This window comes from Callorhinus ursinus, unplaced genomic scaffold (genome assembly GCF_003265705.2).
Source record: "Callorhinus ursinus isolate GAN/ISIS: 27379988/994484 unplaced genomic scaffold, GSC_fseal_2.0 scaffold10, whole genome shotgun sequence".
NCBI lineage: Eukaryota > Metazoa > Chordata > Mammalia > Carnivora > Otariidae > Callorhinus > Callorhinus ursinus.
Window position 1 is genome coordinate 8,146,575 of NW_027397072.1, and position 22,443 is coordinate 8,169,017.

General features: G+C 54.4%; 2 protein-coding genes and 1 non-coding gene across 5 annotated transcripts in view; 1 reads left to right on the forward strand and 2 right to left on the reverse strand.

Annotated features, from left to right (window-relative positions):
* The window catches only part of HPCAL1 (hippocalcin like 1), a 108,368-nt gene extending 104,918 nt beyond the window's left edge, over positions 1 to 3,450 (forward strand). Inside the window, exon 4 of the mRNA XM_025867735.2 lies at positions 2,586 to 3,450. Coding sequence (XP_025723520.1) covers positions 2,586 to 2,683 — 98 coding nt within the window. The 3' untranslated portion in view covers positions 2,684 to 3,450. The remainder of the gene's footprint in view (positions 1 to 2,585) is intronic.
* Positions 3,451 to 13,248: 9,798 nt separating this feature from the next.
* Positions 13,249 to 21,232, reverse strand: ODC1 (ornithine decarboxylase 1). 3 transcript variants are annotated; one of them, XM_025867734.2, is made up of 12 exons: positions 20,965 to 21,228; positions 18,284 to 18,403; positions 17,864 to 17,997; positions 17,411 to 17,584; positions 17,049 to 17,221; positions 16,442 to 16,576; positions 16,239 to 16,320; positions 15,963 to 16,046; positions 15,039 to 15,201; positions 14,749 to 14,861; positions 14,450 to 14,664; positions 13,249 to 13,728 (listed from the first exon to the last, which is right to left on the reverse strand). In XM_025867734.2, the coding sequence occupies exons 3-12, from the start codon at positions 17,963 to 17,965 to the stop codon at positions 13,584 to 13,586; spliced, it is 1,386 nt and encodes a 461-aa protein (XP_025723519.2). In that variant the 5' UTR covers positions 17,966 to 17,997; positions 18,284 to 18,403; positions 20,965 to 21,228; the 3' UTR covers positions 13,249 to 13,583. The 3 variants fall into 3 exon arrangements, with proteins under 3 accessions (XP_025723519.2, XP_025723518.2, XP_073753097.1); XM_025867733.2 differs by having other exon boundaries at positions 18,284 to 18,430; XM_073896996.1 differs by lacking the exon at positions 17,411 to 17,584 and having other exon boundaries at positions 18,284 to 18,430; positions 20,965 to 21,232.
* LOC112821331 (small nucleolar RNA SNORA42/SNORA80 family) lies at positions 19,342 to 19,474 on the reverse strand. The gene has a single exon (XR_003207401.2). It is a non-coding gene; the product is annotated as a small nucleolar RNA SNORA42/SNORA80 family (small nucleolar RNA).
* Positions 21,233 to 22,443: the final 1,211 nt, after the last annotated feature.

Below are 22,443 nucleotides of genomic sequence, written 5' to 3' on the forward strand. Positions count from 1 at the left end.
TGTGTGTGTGTCTGTGGCTACTGAGAGCAGAGGTATGTTTGGAACATTTCCCTTTCCCTCGGCAGCTCCTCAGGCCTCCCCCAGCTCCCCTCTGGACTTGTGCAACCAGGACAGCTGTCCTGAGAGAAGAGGCAGGGAGACCTGGGTCTGCATCCTGCCTCTGTCCTCGGGGCATACCCTGTCTCCCCTGAGCCCTAGTGTCCTTGCTTCTAAAACAGGGGAGACTGTCAGCCCCATGGATGCGTCTCAGGGACGGGGAGGCAGGGGTGCTGATGGCACCTGGGCCCTGTTTGGGTTGGGGGGAAGGTAAGGATCAAGGGTCCTGGATGGCGGGACCCTTGCTGTCATCCTGAGACAGCAGTCTCCCCAGTGGCCCCCGGGGGCTCTGTTGGGGTGCCTTAGTGGTGAGGCTCTGCAGGATCCACGTAAGAGCGAGCAGCCACGACCTGGTGCCTTAGTGGTGAGGCTCTGCAGGATCCACGTAAGAGCGAGCAGCCACGACCTGGTGCCTTAGTGCTGAGGCTCTGCAGGATCCACGTAAGAGCGAGCAGCCACGACCTGGTGGGTCCAGGCCTCCTGCCGGCTTTGTGAAGTACAGTCCCAGAGTCAGGTCTGATGTGCTTTTGAACAATAAAGAAATGGGACATTTAGAATAGAAAAGGAAATACCCCCTGGGTTGTGCTGGAGATGAAAAATAAGCTAATGCATGAGGAAAAGCTCTGTGAACTCTGAAGTGCTTTTGGCAAATGAGTTTAAGGACGGAGCCAGCCCAGGGATGGGGTTTACTGTGTGACCACAGGTGGCTGAAGATACATCGGACGCACCAGACAGCACGGGAACAGTTTCCCAAACACAGTCGCGTGTAAAACGAGACAGACTTGTGCCTGGCATTGCCCTTGGGCTGATTTAAAACCTGTCTTTCACCCTCCAGGGTGGCAAGGCGCAGGCTTCAGGTTCCGACAGACCTGCACCGAGTCTTGGCTCAAGTCTCAGCCTTGGTTTCCTCCTCTGTGAAACGGAGGTCACAAATTCAGGCTCATGTGGTTGTGAGGATTCAATGAGACCATGCCCAGAAAGCTGTGAGCGCAGAGCCCTGGGCACTGTGCTCTCGACCCCTCTCCCCTGCCTGAGCCTGCCCGACCCCATCCCTTTGGAGGGCCAGCGGGGCCGTGTCTTCCCAGCTTGTCGGGATCCTGAGTCTGTGCCCAGTGGGGCAGGGCACCTCTTGAGCCCCAGTGTCCGTCTGTCCCCGGGCCTCGGGGAGGGAAGGGGGAGGGTCGATGTTGCGGAGATGAGGGTGAAGGCAGGGGTGCTCAGGGGCACCCCGTCTTGAGGGGGCTGCTCAGGAGTGGGCAGGGCCCTGCACTTTGTCTCAACTTCCCTGCCCCCTCCATCCGGGGGTCAGGGGGGACCTGGCTGGTTTCCGCCAGCACAGACCTCTCCTGTTCACACCCCTCCTGGCTGTACATGTGATCGGAGACTGGCCGAGCGCCAGGAACACGCTGACTGCTGCCAGACAGACCCAGACCGTGCTCAGGAACCCCCAGGGCCCCTCTTGCCCCCCATCGGCCCCTCACCTGCCCCGCTCTCTGCCAGGAGGAGGGGGCTATGCTTTCAGAAGCTTCTCAATCTGAGTGGTCAGAGTTGGGGGAGTGGCAGGTAAAAGTTGCCACCACCCATAGGGGAGAAGCAAAGCCCAGTAGCCCCTCTGTGTGAGCAGAGGGTCCCGGAGAATTTCTCCTCCTTTGAAGGGGTTGTTTCCCAGCCCATCCTTGAGCCCCGGCGTTGTTTAGTCTCCGCTGGGGCCAGCCTGCCTGCCCCCTGCTGGGGGCCGGGAGGAGTGGGTGTCCCTCCCTGGCAGTGGGCTGGCGGGAGGTCTCTGCCTGGGGGCCTCCGGATCCCTCTCCTGGCTCCCTGGTAGCAGCCCGCTGGATGCATCCTCCAGGCCGGGCCGCGGCTGAAGATCCTGAGCCGTGGAAAGATGGGTAGCTTGCCCGTGGCGGCGTGGCGTAGGCTCCTTAGCCCCTTTACTGCCATCCTGCGGGGTCATTGTCACCACGGCTTCACAGCTGCAGACTCCCCCAAGGCATGAGCCGCAGGAACAGAGCCAGCTTCAAACCTAGGTCCTTCCCCGTTGGCGGGGGGGGGGGGGGGTGGCACGTGGGTCCTGGGAGAGGGACTGCCGAGGAGGGCCCGTGGGTGTCCCCAACATCAGCTCCTCCGGAACTCACTTCAGTTTTCAAACCCGCTTTCCTACTCTTGGGCCCTAGCAGTAATTTATTACCTAAAGCCTGGGGCGGCTTCTAAAAGCATTTACATTGTCCCACAAGCCACAGCCCCTGTCGTACTGGGGGTGTGTCCTTTAAGTTGCCCGATGCTTTGCTGTAAGCCGTGAAAGTGAAAAGGGATTTTTCCAGAAATGTATGCAGAGTGAGTGGAGCCTCACTTCGGTCCAGCTTCGGGAAGGTGCGAGACTTAGAGTAAAGGGGGCGTCCCCCGATAGGGAGCGGTGTCCGGGACCTCTGGATGCGTGAAGACCGCGGAGCACTGGCTGACCCCCGCCTCTCCTCTGTCCCGTGCCACAGGCAAGCTGTCGCTGGAAGAATTCATTAAAGGTGCCAAGAGCGACCCCTCCATCGTCCGCTTGTTGCAGTGTGACCCCAGCAGTGCCAGTCAGTTCTGAGGGGCCGGGCGTCCAGACAGCGGCAGAGAAACACGGGCTCGTCTCGCCGTCTAAAGCTTTGCTTGCACGGGTGGGTGCCTCCTCCTCCACCATTCCCGCTCTCGGCCGGGGCCCAGGCGACACGCGGCACCTGCCCGGCCCGGTGGCTGTGCCTCCCTCCTCCACCTGGCCTCCTCCTGCCCCCGCCCGCCCCCCCGGGGAGGTGTTTCCGCGCAGGCCTCACAGTTCTGGCTCCGGGGGCGTCCAGCCGCCCCAGGGAGCCCCGAGAACACCGCTGAGGACATGGATGGGGCTTCTAAGATGGAGACAAGGCCCGCTGTTGTGTGTTGTGATGGCAGGTGACCATGGGCAAGGTGGGGACAAGACCGGAGGGAGAGTAGACGGGCAAGCCCTCCCCGTGCATGGCTCCACCTCGCTCGTGCGTTTCCTCTGACCAAAGCTGCTTGCACGTATAGATACCGTGGCCTCCTTCCCTTTCACGTATAAATTATGCCTCTGGTGAAGTGAAATGTGCCGTGTAGGTCCCGTATTTCATGCCTCCGTTGCCTGTGAAGCGTGGTTTCCCCCGTGGCCTGTGATCTGCCCCCGAGCCCGGTTGTTTTGTGGTATTTATGCGCTCTCTCGATCTACCCGTTTCCAAGGAAATGCATGCGTGCCCAGTGCCGTGGGGACCGTCCCGTCCACGTAGTGAAGGCAGGCGTCTGTGTAAGGTCTGTCCTCCTTGTTGATTGGTCTGGCATTTCCTGTATTAAAAATGATCAAATAAACGGAATTCTCTGAGTTTTGTGTTGGCCCGTGAGAGCCCCCGGGTTGCTCAGGACCCTCGGGTCAGGGTAGACTCAGCGGGGCCAGTTGCTGTCGGTAAACTCGGCCCCCCTCATGTCCCTGTGTCTATAAATCTTGTGCAGCCTGTTCTCCAATATCTCCCCCATTCGTGCCAAGAAATACTTAATGGAAATAAAAGGTGACTGTCCCTGGCAGGTTTGACTCTCAGGCTTCTGCCTGCCTCCCTCCCCGCCGGTCCCACCCTGCCCCCATTTGATCAGCAAGGGAGCAGGACAGCACATGCCCTGCAGGGGCAGAGCGGGGACCAGGGCCATCAGCACGGGCCGGGAGGGAGACCTGGTTTCTCAGGCTGTGGCCGGAGGGACACCTCTGGCCCCAGCCTCAGAGAACTGAACAGAGGTTGCTTCTACCATAGGATGTTTGTCTCACACGTCGAGAAGTCCAAAGGCAGCGTGCTGTCGGCTTGGCTAATGCAGCAGCTGGAGAGAGCATCACTGGGGCCGCAAGGTTCCCCGCGCCTTCCCCACCACCCCGCCCCCCAGTCTCGCATTTAGCGTTTGTCCTCATACCTTTCTCCTTGGGGTTCCCACGGTCCAGCTGACACAGCGTTCCACAGGCAAGAAGAGAAGCAACGCTGTCTGCTCTTCTTCCTGGAGAGGGAGGGGAACTTTCCAGAATTCTCCCTCCCGCCGCCCACCTCCTCATCAGCGTCCCCTCTCATTGGCTGAACCCCAGGCCAGTACCTCGGTGGGGGTGTGCGGTGACCGTGACTGGCATTGGCTGAGGAGGGCTCCCCTTCCCCAGAGGGCACGGCAGTGGGAAGGGCTGAACAGGATTGGAGTTCTGTTTCCAAGATGGGCACCAGCAGTGTCTGTCTCACCTGCCTGCCTTGGGCTGTGGGACCTCGCTGGCAGAAGGGGTGAAATGGAGAGGCGGGGGATGGAGGTAAATGGGCAGAGCATGCAGCTCAGAGCCTGCCTCACAGGCTGTCAGGGACCGTGGCTATTTTGTTAGTAATCTTGTAAGATACATGCCTCTGAATAGGAACACTACTGAGCCGTCTGCAAGTGCCTAATGAGCCAGTGGTACTAGCAGAGGCTAGTTCATGGCGCAGCTCCCTGCATACCCACAGCCATGGGCCTCGGTGGGCAGCACCCTCCATTGCTACGAAACGGCAAGATCGTGCCTTGACATCTCTGCCTGGCCCAGGGGAGTCTCCCCTCCCAGTGAGGGACTTGAATTTTACAAAGAAGGTTAAATCAATACTGCTTGTTGGGGAGGGCTTCAGTGCTTGGAGTGGAGTGGGGGGTCACAGATGGGAGGGACCGCTGGAACAGGAGTCTCCAGAGAAGTGGACCCAACAGGAGATCCACGTGCGCGTGCACACACGCACATGCACACGCGCGCGCACACGCACACACACATTTATTATAAGGAATTGGCTCATATGCCTCTGGAGGCTGAACAGTCCCAAGATCTGTAAGCTGGAGCTCCACCCAGAAGAGCTGATGGCATAATTCAAGAAAGGGCCTGAAGGCAAGAGATCAACATTCCAGTTTGAGACCCTCAGACAGAGCAAAATTTCCCTTAACTGTGTCTTGCTCTATTCAGCCCTTCAACGAATTGGCTGAGGCCCACCCACATTGGGAAGGGCCTTCTACCTGCTTTACCCAGTTGACTAACTGGAATGTTAATTTCATCCAGAAATACCCACATAGACACACCCAGAATAATGTTTAACCAGGTATCTGGGCCCCTGTGGTACCTGGCACATAAAATGGCACATAAAACTATCAGGGGCACCTGGGTGGCACAGTCGGTTAAGCATCTGAGTCTTGGTTTCGGCTCAGGTTGTGATCTCAGGGTTGTGAGATCGAGCCCGCATCTGGCTCCGTGCTCAGCACCAAGTCTGCTTAAGTTTCTCTCTCCTTCTCCCCTGCCACTCCCCTCCCCCCATGTGCTCTCTCTCTCTCTCCCTCAAACAAATAAATAAACCTTAAAAAAAACAAAAAACAAAAAAAACTATCACAAGTGCTTCTACCTAAATGTGGAAGATGTGGGTCTGGGGGTCCTCGTCAACCCTGCCCCAGCAGGAGCTCACGGAAGTCAGTGTGGCCGTTCTCTAGGGAGTCCACTGCTACCTGAGAGCGAGGGGAAGTAGCCCTAAAGGTGGCATCCATATGCCAGGAAAGCTCAGCTCATCCAAGGAGGAAAGAACCCAGAATTGAACTCAAAACTGGTCCCAGCTACCTTCCCAGTAAGAATCCTCTATCTCGGAGCAGGCTCCTCCGGAGCAGTTTGTAAGGTCTCCTGTCCCTCCCCGGTAATTCGCACTACAGGCCAGGGCCTGCCCCTTTTTCCCTGCATCCCCATCCTCCTATGAGGGTCTCCTCCTGCCTTCTCCTTGCCCTGGGGAGCCCAGACCCTCTGCCATCCTGTATGGGCACTTCAGGTTGGTTCGAGTTCCTTAGGAGTTTATGTATCCCTTAGACTCTAGACTGCAGACCTAATAATGTATGTGTCTAAAGTAGGCCTTCTAGAAAGTGGCCCTGATCTGGTCTGCATTTCCTGTGACTCTGCCCAGGACCCGTGTGGTCCTGCCCAGAAAACACAGGATCCCAGTGTGCCCCAGGGGCAGCTCCAAGGGTGTGGCTCAGCTCTCCATTCCTCCTGTGGACTGAGCACCCCTGCTCCAGCACGATGTCTCCATGGACCTTTCCAGTTGTTCTGACACCCCAGCTCAGTGCCCCCCCTCCCCCGAGGAAATACAGCGATAGGAGCAACTCCCGAAGTAGGAACATGTTTTGAAGCCCTGGGATGTGGAGGGGAGAGTGGGGAGGTTGGGGTGTGATGTCCAAGGCCGTTCATCCGGGCAGGCCATGGTCAACCCCCGTGAGGGCAGTGCCAACCCCCCCCCCCCCCCTTACTCTAAACCCTGGCTTTTCATTACTGCAGCCTCAGGCTTTCTCTGGGTGGGCTGGCCTCCTCGGTGGGAACCAGCATTAAGCCAGCAAAACGTGAGCCCGCATTTGCTGAGGGCTTCCTAGGACAGAGTACTGCTGAATGTACTAATGTACACGTCCCATCAGACTGCAGCCAGGCATTACTACCCACGTGGTACGGATGGATCCACTGGGGTATAGGGAAGTCGCTTGCCCCAGAAAGGAGGGGCAGATGTGGGACTGGAGCCTGGGATAAGTTCCCAAGGACCCAAGTTGGGGCTCCTCCTAATTACAGAATGGTCTCAGGGAGCTGAAGCCACCTTCAGGGCCCCACGTGTCTGGGGAAATGCAGGGGCTCGTCCCTGCGTCCCTAAGTAGGGCGCAGCGGGGGCCGCATTTGCGGCACCCAGGCCTGATCCCCGGCACCGGGCCGAGGGGCATCCTCCCAGCAGGCCTGTTCTCAGGGGCTGGCGCCTCTACCGCTTTTCCGCAGGCCGGATGCCCTGGGGGGGTCTGCCTGGAGTCGGAGCCAGGCTCGTCCTTCTCCTTGGCTCGCGGGGACATCCAGAAGGCCTGTCAGAGGAGAAGGGGTGAAGGCCGAGTCGACGTGGGAGACGCAGTGGTGCGGGAGCACCGGGAGCCTGGGCCTGGAGGGAGGCGTGTTTATGAAGCAGACGCTCCAAGGGCGAGCTTGGGCCATGGCGGTGCAGGACGCCACGCGGGGCGTGGGGCCGGAGGAGCCATGCGGTGAGCACCACCTGACTCGCGCAGGCACCTGGGGAGCAAAGGCAGCTGCCCCCGGAGGGCAAAGAGTGGGCCTCTCCCCCTCCATCACCCACGGGCTCGTCCCAGCAGCTTCTGAGGCTTTCCTGGGGGGTAGGGGGGCGTCCCTGGGCTCAGACCCAAAGGGGAGCCATCTCTGAGGACCCGCCCGGCCACCCGACTCCTGCAGTTCATGAGAGGGCACACTTGCGCCCTTCCTGGCCAGTCTGCCCTGCCCGTGGGCTGGGTGTGCCCCCAGCTCGCGCGCGCACGCACTCCGTGCACGCGCGCTCCGCACCGCTGTTCCGCTCGGGCAGCTCGGCTCCGTTTGTGGTGCGCATGCTCCACCTGCAGGCCACTGGAGGAGACCCGGGAAGGGAGTGGTCTGGCCCCACAGACTCACCACCCGCTCCCAGCTCTCTACGAGCCATCAGCCAGGCCCCTCAGGCTCGCTCAGGTCCCAGAAGTCAGTAGCAGGATCAGAACTAGCCCCCCAGACGGTGCCCCCTGCACTGGGCGTGTGCATGTGTGTGTGCACTGTGTCTGTGTGTGTCTGGGGACCAGCAGTGTGGTCGGTGCCTGAGCCTCTGCAGATGGGGATTTGGCCGGTCCAGGCTGGAGCGTGCGTCTGTCTGTCCCGTGTGGAGGGTGTCACGGACACGGCCAGGCACGTCCCGGGCAGAGACCAGCCGGGCCCAGCTCGGCTGCGGTGGCTCCTGTCGCCAGTGTAGGCGACAGTACCTAGCCTTCCCTCCTCCTCCTCCCTGAACCTCATGCTCACCCACGCTCCGGGCCCTTTCTAAGACTACATGCAAATGTCCCTTCCTCCAGAAAGCCCTCCCCGCCTGCCCCCAGCCAGTGCCTGTAGCCCCCCGCGCCCACTCCCCTCACTCCCAGTGCTGCTTCCCTCACGTGGACCTTATATTGTCCACCCATCTCCTCCCGGGCCCCCTTGCCCCTGGATCCAGTGCCAGGCCCAGCGTGGGATTAGCAGCTGGGGAACGATGACTGAGAGTCGGCACGCGGCCCATCCCTACTCCCTGGAGCTGCACCCCAGCGGCCCTGGACCCAGAGGCAGAGGTACGGGTCTCAGCTTGGCCACGGAGGAGCCCCGTGACCCTGGACAAGGCCCTCCCTGTCCTCTCCTGCACGTCGGCTGCCAGAGGGAAGGGCTGCAGGGCCTTGGGGTCGGGTGAAGCCACCCCCTGGGTCGACATCTGCCCTTCAGACTCTCCAGCTCAGAACGAGGGCTGCCAAAGGGCTCCTCGATCCCCCGGATGTGGGGGCCATGGGACCAGAGCCAGGGTTAAGACCAGACCCCCCCACCCCCATGGGGGCAGCTCTAGTGTGGGAAGAACATGGGCCTGGGACCATGTGAAGATGGGGATAACACTGGTAGCCTCAGGTACCGATGCGTGGAGACAGGCAGGGACCTGGGCCCCGGCTCCAAGGAGAGCGCAGTGGGTGGGGGATCCCGTGAGAGCAGCTCCCCTCTGCCTCCCCCACCCCCACACTGCAGCAGGGAGGCCGAGCCTCAGCATCACCGTCCTACAGGAGAGGACAGGGAGGGCCTTGTCCAGGGCAAGTGGGGCAGTGGGCAGGGTCACCAGGTCACCTCCAGAGGTGGCTGGGGGTGTTACCCCCTCCGGACAGGCGAGGGCAGCAAGGCTGTTCACAGGGCTGGTGCAGCAGGTGTGAGGCAGGAGGGGCGACGGCTGGGCTGGGGGATGGGCTTCACCTACTGGGGCTCAGGAAGAGTTTTGGGGGGCAGTGGCCTGGTTTTGGCCAAGGCTGCCTGAAGCCCCTTCCTCAAAGCCCCAGATCCACTGCTGTGGCTGGCCCTGGATCTCCGTCTGAGCCAGAGCAGGGCCGGTTCCCACGGCCCTCCTGGCACAGTCAAGGCTCTTCAGGGGCCCTGGTCAAGCGTTTGCTGAGTGACTGTGTGACTTGACAGTTTGGTCACAGCTCCTAGCTGAGCAGAGGAGCCTGGAGCACGAGGTGCTGCTGCCCCCTGGTGGCTGCGGCTGGGAGGGCGGTCTCAGGCTTGGGGTGCCGATCCCCAAGGCCTCCCCCCCCGGGCTCAGAGCCACTTGGGCCTGCCTCATATAGCTTTCTGTCCCTGTTCCACTTGTCAGATAAGGAGACTGAGCCTCCGAGGAGCACCTGACTTTCTGTGGGCCACACAGAGCACAGAGGCTGAGGCTGGGCTCCTGCTACCCAGGACTCGGAGGCCTTTCCTTAGTGTTGCCCAGTTAAATTTCAGTTTCAGACAACGAATCTCTGTTCCACGCAGAATCTTGTATTTTTATTTGCTGAGTTTGGCAACTCTCCTCGTCAAACCAGGGAGCGGTTTGACGCAGGCCCCAGGGCGGGTCAGAAGCTGCAGGGGCCAGGCCACCCCCAGGGCCCGTCTGCTCTTGACCCTCCCCATTCTCGAGTCAGCAGAGGGGATGGAACAATGGAACAATCCTCCGCTCCCGGAAAGAGCAGCAAGGACGTCGCAGGCGTTTTCCCTCAGGGCACTACATTCCAAGCGTCCCTGACCCTCCCTCGGAACAGCCGCCAGGGAGGGACTCCTCGCACTCGAGGGATTCAAAAGCCTCGCTTGTAGGGGTCGGTGGCCACGGTGGGGCCCTGTCACTGGTAGGGAGGGAGGGGCTGGGTGTGCGCAGCTCCAGGCGCCCACGGGCCGGGGCTCAAAGCCACGGGTGCTGCTGCCGGCCTGCGTGGGAAGGAGACCGAGGGAGAGTGAGGGCCCGGAGCCACGTCCCCAGCCACATTCTCGCCACGGCTTTTTCTTCAGTGAGTGACCAGGACCACAGACTGGCCAGGGAAGCGGACACCTCCTTCCTCTTGGGTCTTCCTGACTCACTGGCCTCCCTTAGACAAGTCACTTGGCCTCTCTGGCTTCAAGTTCAGCAACGTTATTTGTAGGCTAGAAGCGCCAAGTGGACGTGGGAGTCACGTGGCCTGCCTCTGCCCACCGCCATGCGATGGGAAGCGAGCAATTCATTTCTGAGCCTCTCTCCTCACTTGGGAGGCTCGTGATTTCTTTAGTAAGATCAGGAATGCGGACACGTGTAGAAGTGCCGTGCAGCCTCCTCAGGCCCCGATTCTCCTCCCACCCGTTTGTCAGTTCTTCCAGAAAGGCTCTGTGCACGCACGGGAATGTGCATCTGCACACGCACACACGCACATGGTATACTGGCTGTTTGTTCTCAACAGAGCACACGACTCGCTGCTCCTTACCCTGCTGGTTCGCACTCTGGCCGGGAGGCGGGCCCCGTCAGCTCCTGCAGGTTCGAGCGGCCGAGGCCCCGTCCCCCTGGTCATCTTGCCTGTCCCTGTCAATGGACATGTGGCGTGTTTCCAACGTGTGCTGTTAACAGTGCAGTGAAGAGCCTGTGAGGGGGTTTCTGTCAGGAAATCCTTAAATAGCTGGGTCAGTTTGGATTGTAGTGTTGCCCAGTGGCCTCCAAAGAGATTACCCCCACGGTTCCCTTTCCCGTCTAGTGTGAGCACGCCTGCTTAGCCAGCAACCGAGGAAACCCCTTCATCTGCCCACCGGACATGGGGTAGTCTGTTTTAATGTACACTGCTCCAGTTTGGAAGTCTCACACTCTTAAGACTTTTCTGTAAAATCCATGCTTGTGACTTGTCTATTAACATTGTGCTTTTATCGACCAGAGCCTTCCAGTATTTGGAAAGTCAGCCCTGTTCATGTGGTTGTTTGTCCCTTACCTTTTTGACTTCAAATGTGTTAATTTTGGGTCTGCTCTGTTACAACTCTCACCTCAAATGTACTATGTAAGGAGTTGGGGAGGCTCTTCTTGCTCTTTCCAGGCGTTGGCCCACGTTCCCCACACTACACCAACTCTGGAGTGTGGGGTGGGCCCTACGATCAGAAGATGCTCCCCCGAGTGAACTGAATGCAGGCTGAGACCACTGCCTTCATCTTGGACCAACAGCTTGAGACCCCCGGGTCCCTTCCCATGGGGGGCCTATCTGGAGTCTCCAGCACTTTTCAGGAGGAAAATTTACCCTCTGCCTGGTGGAGGCCCAGAGCCATAGTCACTTCACACTCAAGTCTGGAAGTGTCCGGTTTCTGTGAATGACTAGACAGTGCCTTTTTTTGTTGTTGAGAGTGAGTGAGCTCACACTCAAGTGTGGGGTGGAGCAGAAGGAGAGGGAGAAGCAGACTCCCCATGCTGAGCCCGACGTGGGGCTCGATCTCACGACCCCAAGATCATGACCTGAGCTGACATCAAGAGTCAGACGCTCAACCAACCAGCCACCCAGGTGCCCCTAGACAGTGCCATCTTTCACCACATGGCAATAGGTAACTGCGCACGGCAACCTAGGACCTGATGGGTCTTGGAGGAGTGTCGACACATATCCAGCATCTGAGATCTCCATCCTCTTTGGCTAAACTCACTTGCCCACTCCCCGGTGTAAGGACCAGAGGTGGCCATTTGGCCCAGGCCAGGCCACATTACCCTCCAGACCCGAACGTGGCCTTGGCAGAGCCCAGAAACTCTGGGGGCTTACAAGCGTTAAGCAGGCTGTCGGGAGTGAGGCTGAGGCTGTTGTGTGGGTGGAACAGGACAACCCAACAGCTGGGTGGGGACTGGCTGAGAGAAGAGCAGTTTCCAGATCCTTGGCATACTTTGAGTGGAAAGCCCTTTCTCTTTTCCATCCAAGCTCACTGCTGCCACTAGGAGATCTCAAGCCCTTCCTGTTCAAGCAGAAGGCCTAATTTACCAAGATTCCAGGCTTGGTGACTAGCTCCCATTCCTCAACACCGATTCCTTTATTTTGAACATCCTGAGGAGTCAGAAAAGGATGTGCTCACAGAAGTGGGACAAACAGTCAGTTTAAGAGGTCTTTCCCTCCCCTTGGCCCCCACTCCAGTCAGAACTATTTTGTTTGTAGCTCCTGATGTATGTCCGTACGCATGGCAACATCATGTATGTACGTATGGCAACTAAAACCACATTCAGGTCTAGGAAGGGAGAGCAGAGCTGGGGACATGCCCAGCCCGTGTCTGGCTGAGTGGCCAAGGAAGAAGGGACTCTGCAACCACAGCAATGCAATGTCCATGTGGAACTTAGGTCTTGAGGGGGGGACGGACGGTGTCTTTTTAGAAAACAGGTCATTCCCCTCAAATCCTTTAGTAAATGTACTAATACAGCACTAGCTGGAGGGCCTGGCTTCATATACCCGCCGAGATGAAAGGAGCTGCAGTACTCCCTCCCATCTGGACTCTGGTCTTCCCATGGCCCCCTGCTATAGCTGGTGAGACAATGCTGCGCAGTGACAGTGGGGACTAGTGGCTTCCTAGAGCCACGTCTGGCTTTTACACGGCCTTCCTTCCCATGTACGGCTACTACACGATTTGACACTCTCATCTTGGGGGTTACACTGTATGAGAGCCCGATGTCCTTTTCGGGGGGAGTAGGGGTACGAGTTGAGTAAAAGAACATAAAAGGCCAGTGGTCAAGGTCAAAGAAGGTAGAGATCTACAACACAGGATAATTGTTGAATTTATTAAAGTAAGCTGACCGCCGAACATTGTACCACATTCCTAACCTGCAGCTCTGCAACTTGTCCCCAGAAAGACGACAAGTGGGAAGGGAACATGTGTCCCGCAGGCAGTGCTCGGGGGGCTTCTGGGGCCTTCCCCGGGCACAGCCCTGACACAAGGCAGTTAGCAAAGGGCTCTAGGCACTCCTTCATAGCCACTTCTGGGGACATTCGGGGTGGGCCGAGCCGGGTCAGCAGCAGAGGGGACGGCCTGCCTCACCCACGCTTTTCCTTCTACCTACATGAGGGCTAAATCCACTGTTCTCTGTGAGGATCCACAGCAAACTTCATACAAGACTCATGTACTTGAAATAAAAATGCTGAACAGGAAGATGGCATTTCAACAGATTTTCAAAATACTGAAAACCACCAACTCCTAAGTCCTCTGGGACAACTTTCTCAGCCGGTGGGACAAAACATCAATTCCCACTTCTAAAACACATTCAAGGTGAGCCGTTTGGAATGGACACACTGTAAAAATTCCCCAATGCCTCATTATTTCAAGATACTTTATTTTTAAAACAGGTCACAACACTAAGCTTCCGGCCCGCCCTGCCAGTGTTCAAGCTACAAACGCTTGCTCAGCAGCAGGGGGGCACGCCTTAATAGCATGTTTGAAAACTGAATAAAAATCCATATAAAACAAATATTCAAATAGTTTCCATAGGAACACAGATAAGTGACCCCATCTCCTAGTCTTCCATACTGTTGCATCCGTGCCAACCCTACTTACAGACATTTCAAAACTAGCAAGAATTAAGTTAAACGGTCCCCCCAAGTCCCCCAATTCAAGCTAAACTCGAAGGTAACAGCTACAGGAGTGGCACCTACACGTTGATGCTGGCGGAGGCACAGGTGGCCGGGGGGCGCTTCAGCCCGCTCTCCCAGGCACAGGACACAGGCAGGGTGCTGACGTCCTGCTCCGCCACTTCGGCCGGGAAGTCATGGTTCTGGATCTGCTGCATCAGTTGCCTGAGAGACAGAAGGGGCACAATCGGAAACCCTGAGTCCCCGGAACTCGGCAGCTTCATGAGAGTCACTTACTCATGAGCCTATTTACTTCCCCGGCCACTACGTCATCAGGAAGCAATTCAGTGCATTTCTAAAGCAAGCCTTTCTTCAGGAGCACCTTTTCAGTAACAGGGAAAGCACAAGTCACGTGCACTCATTACAATATTCTATTTATATAGAAATACCCTAGGCTTTTTTTGAAATAGTTACACCTTTATAAAAATCTGAAAAGAAATACAGATCAGTATCAGAGAATTTTCTTTCCATTTGTATTTTCCAAATTTCCTAAAGCATACATATATATATATATATATTTTTAAAGGTTTTACTTATTTGACAGAGAGACAGACAGCGAGAGAGGGGAAGGAACACAAGCAGGGGGAATGGGAGAGGGAGAAGCAGGCTTCCCTTCGAGCAGGGAGCCCAATGTGGGGCTCAACCCCAGGACCCGGGGACCATGACCTGAGCCGAAGGCAGACGTTTAACTGACTGAGCCCCCAGGCGCCCCGAGGAATGCATATATTCCTAATACAGGCAGAAAACGAACTATTTTTAAGAACCTTGTTAGTATTTACATCTAATCTAAACAAGACGATTTCTTACTCAACCAGACAAGAGCCAGCAGAAACCCCGTAAGAAACCTGCTCTTATCAAACCATAAACACGCGTCGTTGTCACTAACCATGTCGGCCCCGACATCACATAGTAGATAGTCGGCCTCTGGAACCCATTGAAAGTAGAAGCAGCAGCAACCGTGTAAGCACCCATGTTTTCAAAGACCATCCAATCGCCCACGTGCATCTCGGGCAAGTCGCAGCGCTCGACAATGCGATCCAGGCCGTCACATGTTGGTCCCCATATGCTGGTTGAATAGTACTTCTCATCTGGTTTGGGTCTCTACATTTGAGAGAAAAACGTAACCAGTTACCCCGGTTATGACCACACATCCTCACTGCTGTATATACTACGTTCAGAAGGTACCTTCTGCAGGAGGGGCTTCACGTGGGCATGATCATAGAGGATGCAATTGAACGATCCATACACTCCATCGTTCACGTAATACATAAAGGTTTGTTCACTCGACTCATCTTCATCTGGAAAGGCACAGAAGTCTCCGTTACCACTTTCTGTACCAACACACAGCTACGCGTGCAATGATTCGTCCTTTTTATTTTTTAATTTTATTATGTTATGTTAATCACCATACATCACTAGTTTTTGATACAGTGTTCCAGGATTCACTGTTTGCGTGATTCATCCTTTATACGTACCATCAGAACCTGTCTGTTCCTTTAATACGAGTTTTTTGGCAATGATGTTAACAGCGAGCGTGAAGGCTGAAGCAACGTAGTATCTGCCGGGCTCCGCTATGATTCGCACCCCCGAGTCGGCCGGGAAGTACTTGTCCAGGGCTGGGTTGATCACACTGGTGATCTACAAGGGACAGACAAGGACAGTCATCAAGGGAAACTCATGGCAGAGGGAGAACAAGTGACAGGCTACAACAAACGTGAGTGCAGGCGTCAGGTGCACTACCGGGCGACAGCAGCAAAACAAAAACCAACCAACTGGCGTCTCCCTAAAAACCAGCCTGCATATCCCCGTGTTTTCATTTGGATTCCCCTCTGGATACCCCCCTATCCTTTATAAAATGTTATGGGTAGGATTCTATCAAACAATACTATAAATGTATTACTGCTTACTGAGGTATCAAGGGGCCTAAATATTTTAAGCTATCAAATACACGCTAACAGGATAAAACTCTATTCTGCCTATCTCACAAAATTTTAATAAGAAGGTGGATCTATTTCACAAACTCGACCACTACATAATGGTCCACTTAATAAGATGTCCACTTGAACTTCCTAAGTGACTAAGACAGTTAAAGTGTTCAAAGGAAAGTACAAATTTTAGAAAACCCCATTTGGGGTAATGATGTACCGAAGTCCACATGCTCTTTCCTAAAGTAATCAACTATTTCCCACGATTTGGGGGGAAATTGACTCACTGTGGTTTAGAAAACCAAAGCCCATTAAATACAATTTTAAATAGCACAGAACTCACTGAAAATACCATACTAAGGCATTTTTATGTTTGTACAATTTCTTTTGTTATTACTTAAAAACATTTAAGTTCTGAAATACATGAAAATGGAACTTGCTAAAATAGCTATGAACATTTTTGTTATAAATTACCTCTTCAAATTTAAGCTTTACATCCTCAGATCCAGGAAAGCCACCACCGATATCAAGCAGATACATGTTGAAACCAACCTCAGCCTAGAGTCAAGAAAGTCAAGTCAATCGAGTAGCCAGATTGATAACAAGTCATAAAAATGTATGCAGCAGATGGATTTAAGCCTCTGGAATATGGGATGACTTCTGCAGAAAGTTAATGCTAGAACTGACTCTAGTTACTGTCAGCCCTGCTCCCCAGCCCCCCACCCCGGAATTGGGTTTACATATACTCACTCCCATGTCAAAGACACAGCGGGCATCAGAGATGGCTTGCACAAAGGTCTCAGGATCCGTGCAGCCACTTCCCACGTGGAAGCTGGGGCAAAGAAAGGAGAATATGCTATTTCTGAAAATTCCTATTTACAGTGGGAGAAAAACCTGTAAAACGTGCATTGTCTAGTATCTTAGCCTCCATGCCACCACCAAGAAGATCTCACCTGACACCAATGACATCAATATTTAGCTCTCTCGCCCGTTCCAAAAGAAGCCTGCTGATTTTGAGTGTGGCACCAAATTTAACACTGAGGCGACAGACTGCTTTGGAATCATCGGTGGCAATCCGCAAAACCAACCTAGAAGCAGAAAAATTGTATCACATTTCCCATGACAGAAGACCACTTAGAGCCATGGTTAAAAGCATCTGTGGCTCTGATACCCTGTGATTTGAGTCTCATTAAGTTGTTTGTTTTTTTTTTTTAAGGATTTTTATTTACTTGAGAGAGAACGAGAGAGAGAACAGAGGGAAAGGGAGAAGAAGACTCCCCTCCCCGAGCAGGGAGCCCAACGTGGAGCTCGATCCCAGGACCCTGGGATCATGACCCGATCCAAAGGCAGACGCTTAACCAACTGAGCCACCCAGGCGCCCCAAGAGTCTCCTACAGCTTTATTCATCAAGAGGATTTAAGATTTTCTACTTTGGCTCTGACCCAGCAGACTTTTATCCTTTACCAAAGTACAGAAATCTCAAAACTGTGAACTTGAATTTGACAGTGTGCAGATCCTGTATGTGACCCTGCCCTGCCCACAAATGGAGGAGTCACTCACTTTGCCTTTGGATGTGCCCTGGCAACTTTCATCAATTCAACTTCACTATCAAAAGTCATCATCTGGACTCCATTATTGGCAGCGTACTTAATCTGAGACACTTGTTTACAAGGATTTGCATAGATAATCCTCTCTGGAGACACCCCAAGACTTTGTACCAACTGTATCTCGGTCTGAAAAACATTGAGAGAGTACATTACGTACAGGAAGCTAATCAATGAAAGAAACAGGAAAACACGGGAGTTCAGTCCCCCCACTTGCATTACTATATATTGCCCAAGAAACACAACTTTGATGTGCCCTGTTGGGAGCACCAGGGCCCTTTGAGATCACCATTTTTGAGTCCTGCTGCTTTTGCTTACCTTGCTGGCACAGTCAAATCCTGTCCCAATGGTAGCAAGGGTCTTCACTATGGTTCTGCTATCATTGCATTTGACTGCATAAAAGGGGGTGACCCGAGGAACAGCTTTTAACCATCTCAGATGTTTCTTTAAAATGTCTCCCAGGTCGGCGACATAGAAGGCGTCCTTATCATCCTACAGCAGGAGTGGTTGCAGGGAACTCATCAGCAGCCTCATCACACATCCCACATGTAGCCTCCCCTCTCCTTCCCATCAACGAACCCTCTGCTCTTTACCCTGGCCACCGACACGAACATCACTATCATCACTGAGTGATGTGCAGCCAGTAAATTCTGAATTCCCTGACAGGACATGCGAGCCCCACTCCATTTCCTTGAGACCGCACTGAGGTCTCTCACTGATGTGCCCAGCATTCTCAAAGCCGTACTGTCAGCACCGACTTAAGATACTTACAGAAGACGAAACTTCATTAATTTTTTGGTCCAGAATATCCTTGGCAGTAAAGCCTTCATCGAGGAAATGGCAGTCTAAATCTGCATTACTAAAGTTGTTCATGGTTTCTTGAAGTTCCTCCAAAACGTAACAAACTGCAAATAGGGTGGAGAAATTTACTCAGACGTGGTAGCAATACTCAGTAATTCTTCCTTTTTTTTTTTTTTAAGATTTTATTTACTTATTTATTTGAGAAAGACAGTGCGGGGCAGGGGGGAAGGGGCAAGGGGAAAGGGAAAAGCAGACTCCCTGCTCAGCAGGGAGTCAGATGTGGGGCTAGATCCTGGATGACCTAAGGCAGCGCTTAAATGTCTGAGCCACCCAGGAGCCCCAATACTCAGTAATTCTTAATAACAACCTGCAACAACCGTGAATACTTACATGGAAAACTAAGAGATGGAATTTAAACAAATTATTGCCAGTTTCTCACAAAGGCAATTCTCTGGAATTCCAAGTCCCGCTGAAGATGCGTGTGCCCTCAGGTGCAGCAGTGGAAATGTTCTGATAAAACAGAATTTGCTAGTCCACCTTAGGAATACAACAAATGGAAAGATCAGGCACTGACTGTGAGCACACAGGAAGCAGTGCTGTTCAAGTGCTCTCTGTAGATGGCTCACTCACTGGATTTGGGAATCCCATTATTCCAAGTGTAAGTCACAGGACTCCATAAACCTCTATGCAATCCAAGGACACTGTAGATTCAACACTAGACTTTCTCAAAGCAACACACTAAAATTCTGTACGTACTACTATATACCTCAAAATAAGCACTTCAAATATTCATGCTAAAAAACCTACAGAAAGCAGGTTTCAGAATCACTTCATTAAAACGGAAAAACTTTTGTAACGGTCAGTTTCATTTCTTTAGAAGCTTAAAACAGCATTTCAGTAATTATTGAAAGGCGCCTTATAAACGTCCACCTTCCGTTTTCACTAAGCCTTACACAGAATTTTTAACAACTAAAAGGCATCGTGGAAATGTCTAAGGCTACACTTATTGAGTGCTCTTAAGTTTCCTAGGAATTTTATGAGCTAAGTTTTATGCTAGTTTATTTTCATGACAGGCATGTATTTTTACAGAGAGCAATCTTCATATCAGCACGCTGTACTACAGTTGCTATATGTGCGCAGAAATCAGCATTCTTAAACCAGTGTTGGCTGTCATCAAGTCAGTGATTCTGCAAATCTCATCTGCCCTTACAGGCACCCTCATCCTTGCTTAGCTATGAACAATAATCATATGGAAATAGTTTTTGGCTAACTTTAAGAACGACAAAAGTAAGGAAGCAAATATGAATTATGAATAAGCAAAAATAAAGCTCATAACACTCAGAGCCACTGTCCTTGGTCTTCACGAAATCTGACACTGGTAAATGAGCTATCTTAAAATTATTGATTTTAACCTATTTAACTTCTGCTAGGCAGGACTTTCTTGTTTTCACTGTGTGACCCGCTTCAGTGCCTGCAGCCCATGACAGAGGCCAGGCAATGGTTCGGGGCCACGGTTTGCTCTGGCATGGGACACTATGAGAGGCCCAGGGAGACGAGCCTGCCATAAATCCAAACCCATGCATCATAGAATTTGTCCTTTGTTGTTGTTGTGTGGTTTTTTTTTTCCTTTCTTAAGATTTTATTTATTTTTTTTTAAATCTCTACACCCAACGTGGGGCTTGAACTTACAACCCCATGATCAAGAGTCGCACGCTCTACCTAGTGAGCCAGCCAGGAGCCCCTGGTAGAACTTGTTTCAAGACTTGATCTAACGAGACTTTCCATTGTCAACCTCCTACACTGCCGAAACCACCTCTAGGGGAAGTCAAGAGACTAAGGGGACAGCAAGCCCATTTTGGCCATATAAAATTAACACTTAACTCAGGTTCACGCAGTGACCGACTGGGCTAGTTAGGGTCTTGTTAAAAAGCTTTTGGGCAGTGTTCAAGCTTAAACTTGGGAGGTTATTACTTTGAAACATGTTACTATTAAGTATCTTTTAAAGCTCTACTTTAATAACTTATAATATAGAGAAACTTCACCTTTTAGTGTTCTGTATAGCTAAGTTACTTAAAACGATGGGTTAATGAGCACAAGATAGCACTTTTCTGCTATGAAATTCTCTCCTGCCAACTGGAAAGTATTATACAAGAGACAGAGACCAATTTAAACAAACTGAGAAAAAATTTCACAAGTCAACTAAATTATGCCCAATTTTAGCTTTAAATAAAGTCAACACATTCTTTGTCCTCCCCAGATATTTCTAAGAGGTTCTGCTCCCCACACTTACCAATTATTTGGGATTCCCAAACAACCACAATCAGCTTTTTTGGAAAATCTTAAGCGCTGCCTCCTACGTGTAAGTCCGTTCGCCCGAACTAGGATCTCAATATTCTAGGCCTTTCTTAAATCTCTTAAGTCATTCAAAGACTCCTCACACAGACAATTCTAAGGCACAGCTAATGGAGAATGTATTACCATAGTTACTACAAGGCTATCTCGTATCTTCGCTCTCGCAACTCCGGCGAATTTCTACATCGGGTCATTTCCTCTGCACACGAAAACTAAGAGAAACAAAATTCCAGGACAACGAGGCATCCTAATAAAAGTGAGCTGAGCGATGGGGGCCCGACACCTGCACGGGCTCGCTCCTACGTCTCCCTGCACCTGCTGCCGGGCCTGCCACATGGGTTTTAAAAAAGAATAGCGGTTGAAAGAACCACGGGCCTTCCCGACAGCTTCCGGCTCAGAATCCCCACTGACGTGGTTCGGAAGAGGTGAGACGCGGTCCCCTCCAGCCCTAAGCCGGCACGATCCGGGGCAGGTCGGGCGGCGGCGAGGGTGGCCGCCGGGCGCTCGCAGGCTCAGAGGGATCCGAAGTCCCGCTTCACGGGGGAACTCAGGCCCCGGAGGGTAGCCGCTCACCAGGGTCAGGGACCCGATGGCGCGACGACCACGTGCCCCTCGCAGCTCCAGGCGCGGGGTCAGTCCCGGGCCTCCGGCCCGCCGCGCAGAGACACGTGGCCGTCCCTCCTCCCGCCTCCCAACCGCCCGGACGCGCCCCCTCTCACCTTAGAGCGCACGGGCGCCGCGGGCCAGCCCCATGGAGATGCCGTCCCCGAGCGCGCAGGACCGCCGGCCGCCCCGCCGCCCCGGTCAGCCGGCCGCCCGCCGCCTCGCTCCCTCCCGCGGAGGACCGCCGGCCCGAGGTGGCGCCGGAGCTCTGGCAGAGGGGCGGCGGCGGCGGAGGCCGAGGGGACTGACAAAGCCGACCAGCCGCCGCTCCGCTACTTATAGCACCGCGCGTGTCGTCATGGAGACGCACCAGCTCAAACCAGCCGCGATCGGTTCCGTCCGGGCGTCCTCCGAGGAAGGGGGCGGAGCGCGGCGGCGGCGGCCAACCCGCGGCCGGACGGAGGATGGGGGGCGCCGGGCCCTTCAACGTCAGCGGCTCCGAGCGCCACCCGGCCCGCCCCCGGCCTCGCGCCCCTCCCGGCCCTGCGGCAGACACGCGCACGCGCACCCCGCCGCAGGACGCCTCCAGCGGCCTCGCACCCCTCCCGGCCCTGCGGCAGACACGCGCACGCGCACGCGCACGACGCCGCAGGGCACCCCCGGCGGCCTCGCGCCCTTCCCGGCCCTGCGGCGGGCCCGCGCACGCGCACGCGCACGACGCCACAGGTCCAGGGCCCTCCCGTGCCCGCCGCTCTCCGGGACATCAACCTTGGGGCAGGAGCAGGCGCCGCAGAGGCCGAATTTCAGCATCCGCTCTGGGCATTAACTGTTCTTCTACTTGGCTTTAAATGCCTCGTGTCGTAGGGCAGAGAAAGGAGATCGTGGGCACAAGCGGGCCACGTGGACCCCCTCCCCCGCGGGTGGACTCTGGCCGTTCCTGCCAGGCGCCTCCAGCCCGGAGGGAGGGACCTGGAACGATTCTGGCCTCACCCCAAGAACAGGGCGCAGACGTAGACAGGGGCAAGGTGCGTGCCGAGGGTCACCTGGCAAGTTGGCACCGCTTCCGAGCCACTGCGCCAATAGACGTATCCAGGTGTGTTCCTTCTAGATGGCTGGCAGCGACGACCACCCGAAGGCACACGTGCCGTATTAAGCCAGAGGCTTGTCTAAGGGCCTTAGGGGAAGGAGGTAGAGGGGCCACAGGCCACCGAGCTCCTCCACTGCCCTTTACCACAGTAGACTGGCAACTCGTCAGTGACTAGACATCTCTAAGGGCGGATGCGATTGCCTCGCTTTGAGGGAGCCCTGTAAGTCCCAGCACAGCAACTGAGTCTGCACAATGAATCCATAAAGGCAAAAGCCTTAGGAAATCTGTTATCCCTAGGAGCGTGCAGCCTCTGGTGGAGGACTGTGCCTCTGGGGTGTGGGCCCCAGGAAGGGGAGAAGGAACGTGGGGCACTTCTTTGTTCTTTCATTTTACCATTCTTTCCCTTGAAGACAAAATGCAACAATCACATCCCACCCTAGAGTGTGGGGTGTGGCCCACCTGAGGGTCCCTGGTGAGGATTTAAAGAACGTGTAAAGCTAGCCCAGGC

What these genes read in the sequence shown, in the direction of transcription:
- ODC1 (XM_025867734.2), bottom strand. Translation starts at nt 17,965, where the DNA reads ATGAACAACTTTAGTAATGCAGATTTAGACTGCCATTTCCTCGATGAA. An exon ending in TTAATGAAGTTTCGTCTTCT is followed by an intron (nt 17,585 to 17,863) that starts GTAAGTATCTTA and finishes CTCCTGCTGTAG; the next exon opens with GATGATAAGGACGCCTTCTA. An exon ending in TAAAGCTTAAATTTGAAGAG is followed by an intron (nt 15,202 to 15,962) that starts GTAATTTATAAC and finishes TGTCCCTTGTAG; the next exon opens with ATCACCAGTGTGATCAACCC.